A 21,840-nucleotide genomic window follows, 5' to 3' on the forward strand; every position below is an offset into this window, starting at 1 on the left:
ACGCATATAGCACACATCAGGAGCCACAGCAAGGGGTAGGGGAAACTTTAATAATTGGACTGTGTTTACAGCAATACCAGGGCAATACAACCACACAAGAGGGAGGAGGGCTGTTGTATGTAACCCCCTGCAGTTTTTGAGCCAGGGAAACATACTGTATCAGGGACTTTGGGGACCTGGCATTGCAATTAGGGGGTGCAAAGCAATGGCATCCAGGACACAGGGTGCACTACTGGAGAACTATAGGAGCAGGGGAAGACTGAAGATTACTAGCTTGAGCCTGAAACTCCCAATATAAAACAGCTGGAGCCTGAACTGGTGGAGAGAACCAGGTTGGATCACCTATGTCTCTTCATAGAAGAGGCTACTACTTACAGCCTGAGATTGGTATATTCAAACAAACACACACAAATAGCTAAAACAGACTACAAATGAACATTTTCATTAACCAGAGTTTAAGCACCTGTTAACAGGAACAAACTTCCCAAAAGAAAGCTCTGTGCTGAAAAAGAAAAAAGAACAACTCCCAGACTATGAACCTATCTCAACTGTGATTCATGTCCAGCACTGCATAGTACCTAGGGGGTAGGAGAAGCTAGACAAGACACTATATAAGACACTCAGACCAAGGAGCTGGCCTGGAGGAAGGGATTACTATAAATTCCTACCACACAACTCTGGTATCCACAGCACAGTAGGAATACTTGAATGATTCTCAACTATGGACAATTCAAAAGAGGATATCCAAATGGACAACAGATATATGAAAAAAATGTTCATCACATCCAGTAAGACAGATGCAGGTTAAAACGATAATGAAGGTACCATCTCACACCTATGAGAATAGCACATATTAAAACGACCCCCAAAAACAAGTGCCAAAGAAGATGCAGAGGAAGCAGAACCCTATTACACTGTTGGTGGGAATGAAAACTGGTGCAGCCATTATGGAAAGCAATCTTAATTTACCTTAATAGAGGTAAGCTACCCAAGAACATGAAACCATCAAAACAAAAAACTATATACTTTACAGTGTTTACCGCAGCACTGTTACAATAACTAGGACATGGAAGCAGCCTAAACATTCACCAACAGATGACTGGATCAGGAAATATGATATGGAATACTATTCAGCCATGGGGAAAGATGAAATGTAGCCATTTATAGCAAAGTGGAAGATGTTTGAGGGAAGTGAGTGTAGTAAAGAGGTCAGAATAACCAAGACAAACACTAGACATTTATATAGTGGACAATCTGACAAAGTAAAATACTTGAAAAACCAGAAGACATTAATAAACGCCATGAGGACTCGGAAGTTAAGAGGGAGGGAGGAGGGAAACATGATATAAGGGATGGTGGTGGTGAAAAAAATACTACTATCAAAATAGTCTAGTGGGAATTGTATTATTATCCAAAGATTGAAAAAAATAAAAAAGAAATAAAAAATTAAGAGGCAAAACATTGTCTTTTATGTTTAATCAAGAATGGCAACAAAGTGTAATTTGTAGTCTTCATAACAAGCAGAAAAGTAAAACTAAGGGTGAATCTAGTTAGATATACATGGTTTACAAACCACTGATGGCCAGGAGAAACTGTTTCTTTTTTTTTTTTTTTTAATAAATTTTATTGTTATATTCCCCATACAATTGCAGCCCCCCATTCTGACCCCAATCCCTCCCCTCCCGCCCCCGCCCCCCTAAAAGTGTCTCTGGTTCATAGTTTTTTGTTGATTTTGATTTTCACTTTCTTATAGTTATTCATTTTCCTGGTCCCTTATTTAAGTTTTCTAGATTCCTGCTATGAGTGAGACCATCCGGTATTTTTCTTTTTCTTTTTGGCTTATTTCGCTGAGCATGATCCCTTCCAGCGCCATCCATGTTGCTGCAAATTGCATGTGTTTATCTTTTTTGAATGCTGAGTAATATTCCATGGTATATATGTACCACATCTTCTTGATCCAGTCATCTATTTTTGGGCATTTGGGTTGTTTCCAAAGCTTAGCTATTGTAAACAGTGCTGCTATAAACATAGGGGTGCAGGTGTTCTTTGGAATTGATGTTTCTGTGTCCTTTGGGTAAATACCTAGGAGTGGAATTGCTGGATCATATGGAAGCTCTATGTTTAGTAGGTCCAGAAATCTCCACACAGCTTTCCACAGTGGTTGGACCAGTTTGCACTCCCACCAACAGTGCAGAAGAGTTCCTTTTTCTCCACACCCTCGCCAACATTTGTTGTTGCTAGTTTTTTTAATATGTGCCATTCTCACTGGTGTAAGATGGTATCTCATGGTAGTTTTGATTTGCATTTCCCTGATGGCAAGTGATGTTGAACATTTTTTCATATGCCTGTTGGCCATTTGCATTTCCTCTTCAGAGAAGTTTCTTTTTAGCTCTTCTGCCCATTTTTTGACTGGATTATTTTCTTTGTTGTTGTTGAGTCTCATCAGCTCTTTGCAGATTTTTGTGATCAGTCCTTTATCATTAGTGTTGGGTGCAAAAATGTTCTCCCAGTTGGTGGGGTTTCTCTTTGTTTTTGTTATTGTCTCTTTTGCTGTGCAAAAGCTCTTTAATTTGATGTAGTCCCAGCTGTTTATCTTTGCCATCACTATCACTGCTTTGGGTGATGTGTCTGTAAAGATGTCTTTGATGTGCAAATCACGTAGTGTTTCGCCTATATTTCCTTCTATATATTTTATGGTTTCAGGTCTTATGTCTAGTTCTTTAATCCATTTTGAGTTGATTTTTGTGTATGGTGTGAGGTAGTGGTCAAGCTTCATTCTTTTGCATGTAGCGACCCAGTTTTCCCAGCACCATTTATTGAACAAACTTTCTTTGCTCCAATGCATATTCTTTGTTCTTTTGTCAAAGATTAGTTGACCATAAATCTGTGGGTTTATTTCTGGATTTTCTATTCGATTCCATTGGTCTGTATGTCTGTTCTTGTTCCAATACCATGCAGTTTTGATGATTATGGCTTTGTAGTATAGTTTGAAGTCTGGGAGTGTGATGCCTCCATTCCCTTCTTTTTTTTTTTCAGGAGAGCTTTGGCTATTCGGGGTTTTTTGTGATTCCATATGAATTTCATCAATAATTGTTCTATTTCTTTGAAGAATGACATTGAAATTTTGATTGGAATAGCATTGAATCTGTATATTGCTTTTGGAAGGATGGCCATTTTAATAATGTTTATTCTTCCAATCCATGAGCAGGGGATGTCTCTCCATTTCTTTGTGTCTTCTTCTATTTCTTTTAACAGTGTTTTATAGTTTTCTTTGTATAGGTCCTTTACCTCTTTTGTTAGATTTATTCCCAAATATTTGATTTTTTTTGTTTCAATAACAAAAGGGATGGTTTTTTTGATTTCTTCTTCTTCAGATTTATTGTTTGTGTATAGGAAGGCTACTGACTTTTGCGTGTTGATTTTGTATCCTGCCACTTTACTGAACTGATTGATGAGTTGAATTAGCTTTTCTGTGGAGTTTTTGGGGTTCTCTATGTATAATATCATATCGTCTGCAAATAGTGATAGTTTCACTTCTTCTTTTCCTATTTGGATTCCTTGGATGTCTTTCTCTTGTCTTACTGCCCTGGCTAGGACTTCCAGTATTATATTGAAAAGCAGTGGTGAGAGTGGACATCCTTGTCTTGTTCCAGATCTTAATGGAATTGCTTTCAGCTTTTCACCATTGAGAATGATACTGGCTGTTGGCTTGTCATAGATGGCCTTTATGATGTTGAGGTATGTTCCTTGTATCCCAAGAATTTCAAGGGCTTTTATCATGAATGGGTGCTGCACTTTGTCAAAAGCTTTCTCAGCATCTATTGATATCATATGGTTTTTATATTTCTTTTTGTTGATGTGTTGGATAACGTTGATTGATTTTTGGATGTTAAACCATCCTTGTGTCCCTGGAATGAATCCTACTTGGTCGTGGTGAATTATCTTATGGATACATTGTTGGATTCTGATAGCTAAAATTTTATTGAGGATTTTTGCATCAGTGTTCATTAGGGAGATTGGCCTGTACTTTTCCTTTTTTGTGTTGTCCTTGTTCGGTTTTGGTATTAGTGTAATGTTGGCTTCATAGAACGTGTTTGGTATTGTCCCTTCCTTCTCAATTTTTTGGAAGAGTTTGTGAAGGATTGGCACTAATTCGTCTCTGAATGTTTGGTAGAATTCATTTGTAAATCCATCAGGTCCTGGGCTTTTGTTTTTGGGGAGGTTTTTGATTACCATTTCAATTTCGCTAATTGTAATTGGTCTGTTTAGGTGTTCTATTTCTTCTTTATCTAGCTTTGGGTGATTGTAGAGTTGTAGGAATTTGTCCATCTCCTCTAGATTGTTAAACTTGTTTCCATATAACTGTTCATAGTAGTTACTGATTATTCTTTTGATTTCTGCTGTGTCCGTTGTGATTTCTCCTCTTTCATTGATGATCCTGTTTATTTGTGCTTTCTCCCTTTTTTCCTTTGTGAGCCTGGCTAGGGGTTTGTCTATTTTATTGATTTTTTCAAAGAACCAGCTCTTGGTTTCATTGATCTTTTGGATTGCTTTTTTAGTTTCAATTTCATTTATTTCTGCTTTGGTTTTTATTATTTCTTTTCTTCTACTGGTTTTGGGGGTTTTTTGTTGTTCTTTTTCTAGATCTTTGAGCTTCGAGATTAGGTTGTTTCTTTGCGTTCTTTCTTGTTTCTTGATGTGAGCTTCTATTGCTATACATTTTCCTCTTATTACTGCTTTTGCTGCATCCCATACATTTAGGATATTGGTGTCCTCCTTGTCGTTCAATTCAAAAAATTTTTTAATTTCTTCTTTGATCTCCTCATTAGTCCAATGGTCTTCCAGTAGTGTGGTTTTTAATCTCCATGAGGTAGGAAAGTTCCTTGCCTTCTTTTTATGGTTTATTTCTAGTTTGATGCCTTCATGGTCAGAAAAGATGGTTGATATGATTTCAATCTTGGTGTATCTGTTGATGTTTGTCTTGTGCCCCAGTATGTGATCGATCCTGGAGAATGATCCGTGTGCGCTTGAGAAAAATGTGTACTCCGTTTTTTTGGGGTTTAGTGTTCTATAGATGTCTGTTAAGCCCAATTGCTCTAGGTCCTTATTTAGAGCTTTGGTTTCTTTACTTATTTTTTGTCTTGTTGATCTATCCATTGTTGATAGTGGTGTGTTGAAGTCTCCCACTACGTATGTGTTTTCTCTGATGTCTGTTTTCAGAGAGGACAACAGTTGTCTGATATATTTTGGTGCTCCTTCGTTTGGTGAGTATATGTTAATGAGTGTTATTTCTTCTTGAAGTATTGTCCCCTTGATCATAATGTAGTGACCATTGGAGTCTCTTTTTATCTTTTTGAGTTTGAAATCTGTTTTATCTGATATAAGTATAGCTGTTCCTGCTTTCTTTTTTGGTCCATTTGCTTGTAGGATTGTTTTCCATCCTTTAACTTTGAGCCTATTTTTATCTTTTGTAGCTAAATGTGTTTCCTGGAGACAGCAAAAGGTTGGGTTTTGTTTCTTAATCCAGGCTGCAACTCTGTGTCTTTTTATTGAAGAGTTTAGTCCATTTACATTTAGAGTTAATATTGATATGTTAACATCTGTATTTGCCATTGTGTTTGTCTTTCCTTTGATTTTATTTATTTATTCTTTTAATAACTTTTTTTTTTTTTTGGCCTTCTTTCATTGTTATTCGTCCCTCTGAGGTTCTGGCTTTAGGACTCCTTGTAGTATTTTTTGGAGTGGGGGTTTAGTTGCAATGAAATTCCGGAGTTTCTGTTTGTCTGGGAAGGTCCATATTCTTTCTTCAAAGAGGAAGGAGAGCTTTGCGGGATAGAGTATTCTTGGTTGGCATCTGTTTTCTTGGAGTCTGTTGACTATGTCCCTCCACTCTCTCCTTGCCCGTAGTGTTTCTTCGGAGAAGTCTGATGTCAGCCTGATTGGTTTTCCTTTGAATGTTATCTGTTTCTTCCCTCTTGCCAGCTTCATTATTTTTTCCTTGTCCTGGATTCTTGGGAGCTTTACTATTATGTGTCTTGCTGTATTTTTCCTTTCGTCGTGGAAGTTTGGTGTTCTTCTTGCTTCTTGTATATCAATTTTCAGCTCCTTCTTCACATTTGGGAAGTTCTCTTCAATTATCTCTTTGAATATTTTCTCTCTCTCCTACATCTCTCTCCTCTCCTTCTGGTATTCCTATAACTCTTATATTTCCTTTCCTCATGGAGTCAGATAGTTCCCGAAGTCTTTCTTCGTTCTTTTTCCTTCGTACTTCTCTTTCCTTTTCTGTTTTGGTTCTTTTTATTTCTGTGTCTTCAAGATTACTTATTCGTTCTTCCATTTCATCTATTCTGCTTTCATTGCTTTTCCCAGAATTCTTTAGTTCTTCCATTAATTCTTTGATCTCCTGCATTTCTTTTACTTCCCTCTTTAGGGACTCAATTTCTTTCTTCCGACCATTGTTTTCCCTCTCTAGGGACTCAATTGCATTCTTCTGATCGTTGATTATTTTTCCCTTATCATTGTTTTTCCTTTATGACTTCTGTCAGTTTTTTAATCACGGCAATTTTAAATTCTCTTTCTGGAAGGCTCAGAAATTCTTCCAAGTTATTGTCGTTGCAATCTGGGGGCTGGTTTGCTTTTTGTGGTGTGCTTTTTCTCTGGAGAGTTGCTAGGTTGCGTGTGGTTCTTCTCCTCCCTACTGTCTGTTTTCTAATTTGCCGTATGCGTTGGGACACTGTGTTGATGGGACTGGCCGGCATCTTGGGTGGGCTTCTCTGTTCCCCTCTGGTTCCTCCAGGAGTCATCTGTCAGTTTCAAGCAGTCTTTACTGGAGAAAGGTCCCTGTTCTAAAATGTCGATGTGGGGACACACTCCCCTGTGCGCCTGGTCTGCCCCGGCGGTGGGTTCCTGCACGCCCTCTGGGCTTGGACTGCAGGCCAGAGGGGGTCTGGCGTAGGCGAACTTCCCCCGCTCACCTCTGGCTCCTGAGGAAGCCTTCTGCAGGTAGTCTTTACTGAAGAAATGTCCCTGTTCTAAAATGGTGATGTGGGACACATTCCCTGAGCGTCTGGTCTCAGGCACACTCTTCTGCGCGCCTGGTCTGCCCCGGCTGTGGGTGCTCGCTCTCCCTGTGGGCTCAGACTACTTGTTCGGAAGGGGCCTGGTGTGGGCTAACTCCCCAGCTGGCCACTAGCTCCTTCAGGAGCCTCTGCTGGCTTCAAGTCGCTAGGTGGCGCCAGAGATCTCTCCTAGAGCCCTTGGGGAGCTGATTTTCCACCCCGTGGGACAGGGAGCAGAGCGGGGATGGTAGGGTACACCTCAACGGCTTTGGGGTGCTGTGTCTGCCTTGTGCCCCACCGTCGTGGGGAACCCACGCCCCTAATTTCGTGCCCCGGGTCTCAGTTCCAAAGCCCTCAGTTCCAGGACGCGGGCTGTAGCCCAGATCAGTGGCGCGGGAATGGCGCCTTTTGAATCCCGCTTCCCTGCCTGGGCGCCTGGTTCCTGCTCACTCAGGGAGGGCCTCCGCGTGTCTCCCCGCAAGCCTAGGTCGCAGGCGCGGGGACCTGGGCAGCTGTGATCCGATCAGGATCAGCGCGCTGCTTTCCGTGCAAGCTTACCGGGCCGGGGCTGTGTGCTGGTGCTGCTCTCCTCCTGGGGGGCGGGGCTCTCTTTAATGGCGCCTGGAGCTCACCTCCGCGGCGGATCCTGCAGGGTTCTGCACAGCTCCCGTTCACGGGGTGTGGTGGCTGAAATAGTTCCTTTCCACTCACATTCCCACTTGCTGCGTCCGTTTTTCTTGTTGGCCGTTTTGGTTTGTTGTTTCCCTCCTCTCTGCCGGTCGGAGAGTGCCGACTTTGTGGGCGGGGGAGGGGAGCAGGGTTCTGAGCTTCCCTCCCTTCTGGTCCTCTTTTATGGCAACTTTCTTCTTTGGGCAGTTTGCTGGAGTCCTCTGTTTATCTTCCGTGTCCCAGTTCTCACTGGGACCTGCCGCTTTTCCTCCCTATTAACTTTTTTTAATGGGAGATCTTACTCGCAGCGTCTCCTCGCTGCCATGTTGCTCCGCCCTCGAGAAACTGTTTCATACAAGCACACACTTCAAAGTTCCAATGATATGATAAAGGAACTAAAGCAACTTTTTATATATTTTGAAATATAAACCTCAATGAGACACTGTTTGCATACGGAACTAAATGCAGAAACAATGCTGATGTAAGTTTAATTTGTGAAATGAGTATAAGATTTGATGAGCTGTGATGTTTATTATTTAGAAATAGAAAACTTCTTTTAATTTTACATAGTCATCTGAGGATTGACACAAACATAAAATATAGAAGCTCTTTGAATTAACTTAAAGTCTGCTATTATTCTCACCAAAAAAAAAATTTAATGTGTAAAAATATGTTTAACTCCATACATAATACCTCAATTAAAAAACACTCGGATTTGAGAAGAATAACAACCACAAACATGTATATAGAACCTATCAGATACCATGCTCTGAGCTCAGCTCAGGTTTTACATGAATTATCTTATCAGCTCTTCACAAGAATCCTGTCAATGTGGATACTTTTAACATTCCTTCATATATATACGGAAACAAGTTTAGAGACGCTAGATATCTTGTTCAATCGTATGAAATTAGTAAGCAGGAATCAAATCTATTTGATTTACAGACTCAACCCATAGTCTGTGCTCTTAAACACTATACTATCACCTAAAACTTAGTTAAGAACATGGAAAATATATTACCAGTTGACTAAAAGCAAGTTACAAAATATTATGTATAGCATGATGCCATTTGGATTAAAAAAATTCGTTGAGGTAATTCATATCACATCACAATAAAATTCACACAAAGTATAAAATTTCTGTGCAAAAAAATTCTGGATTTTAGTATATTCAGAATTGTACAACCATCACCACTAATTTTAAAACATTTCATCACTCCCAAAAGAAGTCCCACAGTCATTAGCAGTAACTCCCTGCTTTTTCCCTCCAGCTTCTAGCAACTCTTAATCTACTTTCTGTTTATGAATTTGTCTATCCTGGACATTTTATATATAAATGGGTTCAAACTATACATGGTCTTTTGTGACTGGATTCTTTCACTTAGTGTGCTTTCAAAGTTCATCCATGTAGTATCATGTATCCTCACTTGATTTCTTTTACTGTTGAATATTCTATTGTATGGATTTACTATATTTCACTTTCATCCATTCATTAAGTGATAGACATTTGGTTCATTTGGCTATGAAAACGCTACTGTGAATATCTGTACAAGTTTTTATGCAGAAATATGTTTCCATTGCTCTTGAGTACATAGCTAAAAGTATTGCTTGGTCATGTAACTGTAGGTATAACATTTTGAGGAATTGCCAGACTGTCTTTCAAAGGGCTGCACCATTTTACATTCCCACCAGCAATGTATGAAAGATGCAATTTCTCCACGTCTTTATTAACACTTGTTACCATCTGTCTTTTTTGTTTTAGTTATCCTAATGAGTGTGGAAAAGTATCTCATTGTTGAGTCTGTAGTATTTTTTAATATACCACTGCATATAGGTATACATGCACAGAAAAATGTTTTGAAGTACAGACAGGGTAAGACTGTCTCTACATGACTAAAAACAGAAACTCCAAGAGGGCAGGTATCTAGGTCTGTTTTGTTCACTAAGGTAGCTCAAGTACTTACAAAGACTAACTGAAACTCTATCAGCCCTCCTTAAATATTTTCAGGATATTTACATGTATTTTCTAATTTTTCCACAAAAAAAAAACTACTTTTGGGGCCTCCCTGGTGGTGCAAAGGGGTAAGGCGCAGCACTATGAAGCCATCCACAGCCACTGCAATATGAGTTGGATCCCAGGCCCACCAGAGAGCTAACCCACATGGCACAGCAGACCTGTCTGGCCCACAGCTCCCCTCAGCAGTGTATTTCAGTCAATCTGCCTGTTCTGTTCCCCACTCTTTCTCTGGTGAATCCTCTCACCCACTCCCCGCACCTCTGGCCTGTACCCCAGTTCGTATATGCATAAATAAATAAATCTTTAAAAAAAAAAACTGCTTTTGAAAAATTTTCAGGTTACTTGCAATTTTAAAAATACATAAAAGTGAAAGTTGTTCTACTTGACTAGCTATTCAAAATAGAGTATTTTGAAATAAGGAAATTTTCTGGGTGTTAAGTAGTAGAAATCAAACTTAACTTCCTGCAGTCTTCCTTTCGATGGTTAAATTCTCTACATATAAGAGAAATGTTAACGACAGCCTTTTCCCACTGGGAATATAAAATTAGTGAAGGATACTTAGAGTATGTTTGTTATTTCCTGAGCTCTCTTTGTGTTCTATCTCAAACTGGAGTCAGCTGCCAAACAAGACCTATCAGGTTGTTTTACTCTATTTGCAGGAAATAATATGGCCTTTTATAATCTCAGACATAGAGATTTATGAAGCTTATTTTTAAATAAAATAATCTGGATTACATTTATTTACTTGTTTGTTTGTCTACTTAGCTATTTCACATCTCACTCCATCAGCACTGTGCATATAATTCAAAGGTATCAGTGGAGGAGTACAGAAAAACTAGTAAATGAAAACAGGAAGACAGGGCCTCCCCGGTGGCGCAGCGGTTGAGCACTGGGTTGCAAAGCTGCCTGCAGCCTCTGCAGCACCGGTTCGATCCCTGGCTGCTCCCCGGCCACTGAGGAGGGTCCCACATGGCACGCAGACCTCTCCTGCCACCCGCTGCTCCCCTCAGCAGTGTACTTCAGTCCTTCTGCCTGCTCTGCTCCCCGCTCTGGCTCTGGTGAATTCTCTCACCCTCCCACACTTCTGACTGTACCCAGTGCTTGTATAAATAAATAAATAATTTTTTTGGGGGGGGGGGGACAGGAAGACGATTTGCTCAGTAGGGCAAGGTTACCTGTTTCATTACCTGTTTCACTTGTAGTCCATGACTCCAGATCCTTTCCAGAAGGTCACAAAGACTGGCAATCAAGGTGTTCTCTTCCACTCCCGTGATGTTCACTTCTCCATGCCCTAGCTCCACAGCTTCTCGGCCCATCTTCTCCACCAGCATCCTCTTGGTCTACAAGAATCAATCGGGAGGATTAGATAAGCACAGTGAGCAGGATCACATGCAAATGCATTCTTTAAAAGTTTGTTTAAAAAGAACACAGTAATCACTGTATGATCCTGGGCAAACCACTCTGGGTTTATTTTTGGCATTTATGAAATGGAAAGAATAAAACCCATTGGTCAAACTCACATCTTACAGTCTCTGTTTCTCACTGTTTAACTGACCTTATTAAACAAACCTTCAAGCATTTAATTCTAGAAATATATCTGAACTAGCTCTCAAGGGGATAAAAAATGAAGAAGGAATAATTTACTTTTAGGTAAAACTTTTCAAATGCTATAATAGAACAAAAATGTATAATGGTGGCCACAGCTTTTATTACTATGTATCAGGCACTTTATTAAACATTCCATTATTTCACTCAGATAAACATTACTGCTGTTTCCAATTTACTGGTAAGGAAATTGAGGTCAGAAAATTTAAACTGTTTAAAAATCACACAGCAAAAATATAACAGATTTGACCTTTGATCTAAATTTAAGTCTGCCTAAACACTGAGTCCAAGTTCTTAAGATTCAATCATGTCATAAATTTGTGACATATAAAAATCTAAAGACCACGAGAAAAAAAATCACTATTTCTACATTTCAAAAGCAACAACTCTTAATACTTAAGAATATTTCTTTCCAGTGTTACTATTTTTAATGCTTTTATTATTATTACCTCATACATATACATATGTGGACACATGTGCATACATTATACTAACACAATTATAACTAATAGTATCTGCCAATACGCTTTTATACTATTATAACCATCACCCAGGATAAGAAATAAAGTACTGCCCATCTGTATTCCTATGAAGTACCTCATGTGACCTCTTTAATCACCTTCCCACTTAATACCCTGACTTTTACAATAAAACTAAAAAGCAAGGAAATGACTCTCACCTAATTTGTATCCCTAAACAATAGTTTAGTTTTCCCTATATGTTTTCTTTTGTGATTTGCTTTTTCACTCAACTTTATGAACCTCATCCATGTTGATGGGTATAGCTACTGAGCATTCTGATTGCTGTGTATTACTTCAATATACGAATATACTACAATTTACTTATTAACTCTCCTACTTATTAGTATCTAGTTTATTTCCAGTTTGGGGCTATTACAAAGAAAGCTCTTGTGAACTTGTATGCATTTGCTGGGTCACGATACAAAACTTTTTTTTTTTTTAAGATTTATTTATTCATTTATACAAGCACTGGGTACAGTCAGAAGCGCAGGAGGATAAGAGAATTCACCAGAGCCAGAGAGGGGAGCAGAACAGGCAGACATGACGGAGGACACTGCTTAGGGGAGCAGCGGGCACAGCAGGAGAGGTCTGCGTGTCATGTGGGACCCTCGCTGGTGGCCAGGGATCAAACTGGCGCTGCAGAGGCTGCGGGCAGCCTTGCAGCCCAGCGCTCAACTGCTGCGCCACTGGGGAGGCCCAATACAAAGCTTTCATTAGGGAATATTCTCAAAAGACAAACGCTAGATAATGCTTGCTATTTTCCAAAACATTCATACAATTTACACTTCCAACAGTTTCAGTTTCAGAGTTCCTATTGCTGTACATTATAATCAACACTTATTAGTGTTAGAATGATCACTGTATATCTCCAATTCCAAGTCTACATTTTCTTATATATTAACACCTCTGAAATTTGCATGTAGCTCACAATCCTTGTTGACCAGGAATGGAATGTAAGGAAGCTGTTGTTAACTGGACATGCATCTCAGAACTTGAGGATGAATGTCAGTGGTTTGGAAAGTAAAATTCCACAGACAATAGAGGAGTCCTCTTTCAAGAAAGACTGCATCATTAATGTTCTTGATGGCATGAAAGGCAATGTTGTGTGGGAAATCATGGATATCAATGACTCAGAGTAAACTGATGGAAGCTTTTTTTTAAAACACATAAAATCAAATTATTGATACCGATACATCAATCTAACTTGTAACAGCAATAATGTATTCTACAAGAGAAAGCACATTTGATTTCATCCTACAAATGTGTGCCACTTAGAAACTGAAAATAAATAGGATGTAGCTGAGACCAAGTTAGTAGGGTTGTTCTGAAAGATACAACAGACTGACTTGGTTTCATGAAAAACTTTAATTTTATAGAAAAGAAAAGTCAATAATTAAAACATTAAAAATTAAGATGTCTTAATCAAGCAATCCACTTCTGGGTATATCTGCAAAAAAACTAAAATAAGGATCTCAAAGAGACATCTGCACCTTCATATTTACTGCAGCATTACTCACAATTGCCAAGATGTGAAAACAACCAAAATGTCAGATGAATGGATAAGCAAAATGTGGTAAATAAACATAATGAAACATTATTCATTGTCTTAAGAAACAGGAGACCCTGTCATTTGCAGTAACATGGAACCTGGAGGACATTTTGCTAAAGAAGTCACAGCTCGACAAATCTCTGATTCCACTAATATGATGTATCTAAAACAGTCAAACTCATAAAAGAGAATAGACTGGGGGTTTTCAGGGACTGAAGGGAGGGGAAAACAGGAATTGTTGCTCAGTTTCAGTGTACAAGATGATTAAATTCTAGGAATCTGCTGTACAACGTGTACTTATAATTAACAATACAACAACATGTGCTTTAAAATATGGTAAGATGTTATATCTCATATTCTTACCACAAAAATAACAAAAAAATACAAAAGAACACAAGGAAATTTTAGGAAGTAATAGATATATGTTTACTGCCTTGATCATGGTGACAGTATCATGAGTGTATGTATATACCCAAACTCATCAAAATGTATACATTAATATGTATAATTATTTGTCTATAAATTATAGTTCAATATAGCTTTTTGAAAAACAACTATCCTATGAAAAACGTAGTGGTTACCAGAGGGAATGGGGGAAGGAGGCAAGAGAGGATAATGTAAGTAATAGAGTACTGGCACTGGACCTTTGATGGAGGGTGAATAAGCAAGTGTACATGTGGAGATGTGAAATTATACTACCAAATTTACCATTATAGAAATGACTAACAAATCAATAAAATTTGCGAAGGAAAAAAAATGCCAATAAACTGAAATTGAATAATACACTTTGGCCAGGCACCTAGCAAGTAAGCTTTCAGTAAATTCTGGTTTCTAGATATATGAGATCATTGCTACAAGATTAAAAGAGAAAGGCAAAAACATTTTCATATGTATAAGATTAATCTGCTAAAGACAATTCAACTACACTGATTTTAAGTAAATAGGGTATAATGTCTAAAATTAAAAATTATATCATCTCTCAGTTTTAAAGACTATGTTAAGTTTATATCAAGCAAAGAGTACTTACTCTCAATTATGGTATATTTTATTTAAAACAAATATATCTAATTGCAAATTAATAGGATCTTAAAATGAGTACTATTAAAAAAGAGAGGTCAAAGCCAAGACTTGGCTGCCAAGAGAAATAGCAGTTATACCAAGGCATCCACAGCTCACCTTGTTGCGGCATTCCTTCAGCAGACCCTCTACAAACTTCCAATTAGTTTGAGCAATCACTGATGGGGAGAGGTTGGACAGTTTGGGCTGGCGGATGGTGCTGCCCATGCTCCTGGCTTCCTGGATGTACTTCTGCAGCAAACAGAAATATCAGTGTCAATGCACACAAACCACAGGTGACCAGTACTGATGGGTACCTGAAGAGGGCACTATCACCTCAGGCTCTCTTACCTCCTCTTTCCTAAACTCAGTTAAAGTTGGAAGCAAAGTTTAAAATGCAACTCATATACTAAAGGGAAAAAATGAGGCAATGCGATGAATTCCATTTTCCTTATGATGAAATGCACTCCATAAAAGGAAAGGTCCTGTAATTACTTTTGTTTTAATGATACAGAAAGTAAAAAGTATATGGTTAGAATATGTATAGTCCAGTATATAAACCCACTGAAATATCAGTGAACTGTTGAGAAAATAATTTTTCCCTACCAAATTGTGAGGAATATAACTCCTCTGCCATACCAAGAACATCTACCCTTGTAACAGGGTGGTCCCCAGGGAAAGGGAGGTTCCAGATTTCCTGCCCCACCCAAGGAAGGGTGGAGTTGAGCAGGGAGAGAAGAAACGGAAGAGGAGACTGAGGGAAAGAAGGATGGAGAGTGAAAAGGAGACCTGCAGGAGGCACATGGAGCAGTGAAGAAGCTGCACTTGCTTTTTGGTCTTGGACTGGTTGAAACAGATGTGGGTGGGAGACTCTTGGGGAGGTTAACAATGGCAGCTTTTATCTTGATTTTGCTCCTTCTGCCTCAGATATGCTAGGCCCTTTCTACCCCTTTCCTACGGGTCCCCACCAGGGCCTCAGTGACCCTGCTTTGGGACAGCCCTGTTTGACTGGACATTTACTCACGAGGTGACGGGTAACTTTGGGTGCTTGATTTGAAAACTACATTCTTTGTCTTTTCTTTGTTGCACACTAACTGTTTCCATTAAAGGTCTTACGCACTAGAATATGTTTTGTCTTGATGTGGAGGATGGCAGAACCTAATCAGAGCAGGCAGGTTTGAGGGTAATGGGTGCCCCTCTCCCTGCCCTGTAATACCCTTTCTTTTTAAAAAAAAAAAAAAAGATTTATTAATTTATGCATACAAGAGCTGGGGTACAGACCAGAGATGCGGGTGATGAGAGAGGATTCACCAGAGACAGAGTGGGGAGCAGAACAGGCAGACTGACGACTGACTGAAATACATTGCTAAGGGGAGCAGCGGGTGAGACAGGAGACGTCTGCTGCGCCATGTGGGTTGCTCCCTAGCTGGCTGGGGATCGAACTCATGCTGCAGAGGCTGCGGATTGTTTCATAGTGCTGTGCCTAACCCCTTGCGCCACCAGGGAGGCCCCCCTGTAACACCCTTTCTACCATAAGGCATAACCTTGCTAAAGTAGGGCCTAGAAAATTTAGACTGCATATTCAAAACAACTCTTTTTTGTTTTTCTGCACTACTGGGGAGTCTCTATATATTGTTTAACATCACATCAAAGCAATTAACTGCATGCTAATATCCACTACGTACCCTAGGTTCACAACCAACATTTTATTCCAGACTTCTTCCTCCTCTGTATTTTTTTTCCACTATACAATACTCTCCATTCTATCTTCGGACCCCTCAATCAGTCCCTAACACCAATCCCCAAGGTTAGCTTTCAATTACTATCACCAGGACTATTGCTACCTGCCTTTCTACTTGCTAGTTATCTCAACTATCTCCTTGCTCTGAAATATTCTGTTTATAGCCTCCTTTATACATCACCAAGTTTTTTTTTTTTTTAAGGCATGTTTTTATTTATTTATTTGTTTGTTTGTTTGTTTGTTTTGTTTATACATGCACTGGGTATAGTCAGAAGCGCGGGAGGGTGAGAGAATTCACCAGAGCCAGAGCAAGGAGCAGAGTAGGCAGAAGGACCGAAGTACACTGCTGAGGGGAGCAGCGGGCGGCAGGAGAGGTCTGCACGCCATGTGGGACCCTCCTCCCGTGGCCGGGGAGCAGCTGGGGATCGAACTGGCACCGCAGAGACCGCGGGCAGCTTCGCAACCCAGCGCTCAACTGCTGCGCCACCGGGGAGGCCCCATCACCAAGTTTTTGATTGTCATTTTCTCTACTTGAGATACTCTTCTTTGTCTCTAACAATTCTATCATCCTCCAAAATTTAAATACACGCTGGTTCCTCTAAACAGTCTTCTTTGATAACTAGTCCAAGTAGAAATTACCTGTTTTCTCCAGCAGTGATCAAATACTGCCTCGCCTCTCATAAGTTATTTGTGTACCTGACTTTGCTCCCTTAACAAACTAGTATTCACTGAAGAGCAAGTCTACCTCCTTGTCATCTTTGTGTTTCAACATGCTTATTACAGGAATTTTGACCAAAAAGGGGGAGGGGAGGAGATAATGTGTAGTAGAAGAGTCAGAGGAGATTATATTTTTAGTTTTAGTTTTTTCTTTTTACTTGAGGTTATGGGAAACTATTAAAATAGCACCAATACTTTATAATACCTTCACAAAACCTCCAAGCACAACTATAGCCTCTAAATCAAGATCATGGATTAAAATCCATTATCTTAACTTGCAATTTTAATTTAATCATTTAAAAAATAACAAAAGCAAGCTGTTATTTATTTTCCCATTCATTGAGGTTTCAGACATATATGAAAAACACTAAGCTTTATTGGGTTTTATGTATACAAAATAAAAAGTCTGCAGGATCTTTACTCAAAGAAAAATTCCTGAAATGGATTCCTGAAGATGAAGCTTCATTTCACAATTTCCTTGCAGCTAAGAAAGATAGGGTCTCTTACTGCAAATAAGTTATGGTAGAGCTGAGAAACTCAGCTTACAAGCAAAAAGAACTAAGGAGATAAATTAATCATCAATCCCTAGTCACCTGATAATAACATTCCTCTCCTTTACTCTTCTAACAGAAAAAAGCTTAGGAAAAAAAAAAAGAAAAAAAAATCTCCCTCCACAAGTTCAGAGATCCACAACATTAACTCAAATTCAAATTTTCCTTCTTCTCACTCTAGCAGAATTCTTAGTAATGCACTAACTATATCACCCCCACAAAAAGCCTCATGAATTTAAATGAATTCCTCCCCCTTCAGATTCCTACCTTTTGAAGTTTCTGTCACTCCCCTTTTTCCCCCTAGTCCTGCCCCTCCAAGCCCCCAGCCCTAGGGCAGGGAATGAACGGGTTCAGGGAGACAGTTGACTATGAGGTTGGCGGCAAGCAGTCACAGACAAAACAATGTATATCCTGGATCTGTCACAACCACAGTCCTGTATCAGAAACCAACCCAGTTATTAATTCTTCTTTATAGGGAGAGGTAACTGCTAAAGCATCAGAATCAGACCAAGGGCCAAAGAAATGGGAAAGATAAGAGCGTAGCATGATAATTCTTTGTCCTTCTTAAGGTATCTTACCTCTCTCTGATCATTGTCTAAACGTAGGTGCTCTGTGTGCTGTTTCTGTCGATCTTTCCGCCTCCACTGGGCAGGAGCATTCCTTTTTGTCCACCTGACAAAATCCAAGCAGACAATTAAGAACATCCAAGAAATTAAGGTGACAGGTGAAAACTTAAGTATCTAGAAAACAACACTAACCACAGGAAACCATCAAGAAATCACCAGACAGAGCTCAGTAACCTTGCAGAAAGGTTAACTTAAAGATCAGTGAATGGGCATGAAAAAGATAATTCCCCAAGGAGCACAAATAAATTCCTTTTGAAATATCTACAAAAACTTCAGATGCAGATCTGTAAGTATACTCATTCAACTCTGCCCAGGTTTTGATATACTTATCTGCAAAATAACTAAAGAACAGCATCCTGCTATATGACCTATTTTCAGTTCAGATACTAACTCAACTACAAATTATCAAAGACAAACGGCTACACAGGTGTTGTCTGAGAGATTAACCCATCCACAGCCTCACTTTTTGCAGTTCCTGGACATGTGTGATCCCAATTTGCACAGCGAAGACAGGAGCTTACAATACTCCTGATAGTTTGGGTTTCCTCCATATTTACTTTAAAAAATTCATGGGCCCTTTGGGGAGATCAGCTCAGGCCACAGGTAACTATTTCCACTAGGGCCTGTGAAGCTGTATAAAAGGAATCCCTGGGGTTGACTCACTTGTTGCTGGCTGGTCCGGTGGAAAGCACATCAGACTGAAGTTTAGGGAAGAAGCCTGGTTCATACTTCCCTTGTCCAATTTTCATGTCAAGTAAATGTGGGTGAATTGCAGTATGGTCAATTTTTGCCAGACGCAACTCAATTGCTTTCTCTGGGTAAAAGAATAACGACAACAAAGATAAGTCAAACACTTTAAAATGTATATCATATTCTGGGTCATGAAACAAATCTCAACAAATGTAAAAATAATTTTAATCATAAAAAGCATATTCTCTAGCCACAATAATAGTATCTTAAAACGAATACACTTGTAAATAACCTATGATCAAAACATAAAGCAAAGAGAAAATAGTTATTTGAACTGAATAAAAATGAAAACATAAAATATCAAAATTTGTGGGAAGTCATTAAAATATCACTTGAAAGTACTAAATTCCTCTTAGAAAAGATGTCAAACTCAAAAGACTGTAAATTGGTCATTGTTAAAGTGCAGGTGACAAGGATATTTGCCTAATATTTAGGCATATGATATTTTAAAATAATAATCAGAATTGTGAGTAATAATTTAATACCAGGACATTTTAGATTTTTTTGTGATTTTAAGATCTTTTAGTATTACTTCTCATTTGACCATGCTTGTTCCCATGCAACTGAATAAACCAAGTTAAGACTTAATTAATTTTACAGCCTTCTTTTTTATAAAGAGAGTGAACAAATCTATGTGATATTGTTCCAGGGGTACTGTGGGGAAAAAAAAATCTCATAGTAACTAAGTCAAAAGGGCATCATTTAGAATTTGTTTTGGGCAAGTTTGTCAAAAACATTAAAAGAGTTTAAAACACTTGAATAAATGGGATCACAGTCATTATAAAACAATGCTTAATTATCCACTTAACCAAAGATTTTAAAGGCATATATATAAACTATACATAGTTCTAAACTAAACTTAGCTTTTACTATTGAAAAGACTAGATTTACTTAGTTAATCAAAGATTTGATGATAGAAATAACATAAAGCACAAAACTACTTTGAGGGCTTCCCTTGTGGTACAAGGGGTTAAGCACAGCACTATGAAGCTATCCGCAGCCTCTGCAGCACCAGCTCCATTCCTGGCCCGCCAGACACATAGCACAGCAGACCTCTCCTGCCTTGCCTGCTGCTCCCCTCAGCAGTGCGTTTCAGTTAGTCTGCCTGTTCTATTCCCCAATCTGTCTCTGGTGCATCCTCTCACCCCCTGCACCTCTGGCCTGCATCTCAGTTCTTGTATGCATAAATAAATAAATCTAAAAAAAACAAAACAAAACAAAAAAAACTTTCACTCTCTAGGTAGGTATTTTTCACATTGACAAATTATTCACATTGATAGCTTGAGCTTATTTGATTAGTAAGCCCATGTATAATAAAAAATATAACTCTAAAGACACGTTTGTTTTTATTTACGCAAAAAATTTAAGCTAGGTAGTAAAAAATTATTCCAGAGCACATGAACTTGAAGAAAACATTTGGGGCCTCCCTGGTGGCACAGCGATTGAGCACTGGGCTGCGAAGCTGTCCACAGCCTCTGCAGCACCAGTTCAATCCCCGGCCGCCGGCAAGGGTCCCACATGGCAAGACAGACCTCTCCTGCAGAGCCCGCTGGTCCCCTCAGTGGTATATTTCATCAGTCAGCCTGTTCTGTTCCCCGCTCTCGGTCTGGTGAGTTCTCTCACCCTCCCGCGCTTCTGACTGTACCCAGTGCTTGTATAAATAAATAAATAAATAAATCTTTAAAAAAAAAAAAGAAAAGATGTCAAACTAATGATTTCAGCTTCTACCCTATGATGCTAGAAAAAGGAATGCAAATTGAATCCAAAAAAAGTACAAGAAGAAAAACAATAAAGGCAAGAGTGAATGCAATGAAATAGCAAGCAGAAAATTAATAAATCCAGGAACTAGTTCTTTCAGAAGATCAGTAAAATAGATAAACTTCAATTATTCTGATCAGGATAGTAAGAATAATATGACAAAAGAGATGAAAAACCTATACTCTGAAAAGTACAAAACACTGCCGAGAAGAACGAAAGAAGCTCTAAATAAATGAGATATTCCATTATCATAGATCAAAAGACTCAGGTTATCCCATTCAGAATCTCAGAAGGTTGTTTGTAGAAAACGGTAAGCTAATTTTAAATACATGTGAAATACAAAGAGATCCAAAATAGTCAAAACAACTTTGAAAAGAAGAACAAAGTTGGAGGATTAATATTACCTGATGTCAAGATTTAATATAAAACTACAATAACCACTTTCACTCAGCCTGGAAAACCCATCTCAGCTTAATTTCACTTACTGGGTAAGCTTCCTTGTTCCCTAGCCTATTCCTCTTTGTTATAAGCTCTATGTAACTTTAAGTTATTCTTTATAGTCTTAAGATCATTTGTAATCAATTACATGATGACCTGTTTGTCCAACACACTCTACCAGACAATAAAATGCTCCTAATGGCAGGGAGCAAATCATTTTAAATCAAATCATATCAGATCATCTAAACAACATCAACTCAGTTCCACAATTTTTTTTATTTAATATTTTATTTTATATAATTCTTACATCATTTTTCATCTTTGTGCAATGTACACATTTTCATTTTGGTTATATTCCCCATACAACTGCACCCCCCGCCCCTTATTTTGACTCTAGTTCTTCCTCTCCCTGCCCCTCCCTAATCCCCCCTCCCACCCCTGTAGTGTGTTGCTGGTTTATAGTTGCTTGTTGATTTTGATTATTACTTTGCATTGATAAGTCTTTTTCCTGGTCTCTTATTTAGGTTTTCTAAATTCCTGCTATGAGTGAAACCATCCAGTATTTTTCTTTTTCTTTTTTTTTTTAAGATAGATTGATTCATTCATTCATTCATTTATACAAGCACTGGGTACAGTCAGAAGTGCGGGGGAGGGTGAGAGAATTCACCAGAGCCAGAGCGGGGAGCAGAGCAGGCAGAAGGACCGAAGTACACTGCTGAGGGGAGCAGTGGGTGGCAGGAGAGGTCGGCGCTCCATGTGGGACCCTCCTCCGGTGGCCAGGGAG

At 38.9% G+C, this 21,840-nt stretch overlaps 1 protein-coding gene across 2 annotated transcripts in view; it reads right to left on the reverse strand.

Moving 5' to 3' along the window:
- DENND5A (DENN domain containing 5A) overlaps positions 1–21,840 on the reverse strand; it is a gene marked incomplete at both ends in the record, with an annotated part of 98,528 nt that overhangs the window by 16,553 nt on the left and 60,135 nt on the right. For both annotated transcript variants that reach the window (XM_084231075.1, XM_084231074.1), the window contains 4 exons: positions 10,932–11,084; positions 14,596–14,727; positions 18,063–18,156; positions 18,774–18,924. In XM_084231075.1, the coding sequence (XP_084087201.1) occupies positions 10,932–11,084; positions 14,596–14,727; positions 18,063–18,156; positions 18,774–18,924 (530 nt within the window). The remainder of the gene's footprint in view (positions 1–10,931; positions 11,085–14,595; positions 14,728–18,062; positions 18,157–18,773; positions 18,925–21,840) is intronic.

Source organism: Talpa europaea (genome assembly GCF_964194135.1).
Source record: "Talpa europaea genome assembly, chromosome: 1".
Classification (NCBI taxonomy): Eukaryota; Metazoa; Chordata; class Mammalia; order Eulipotyphla; family Talpidae; genus Talpa; species Talpa europaea.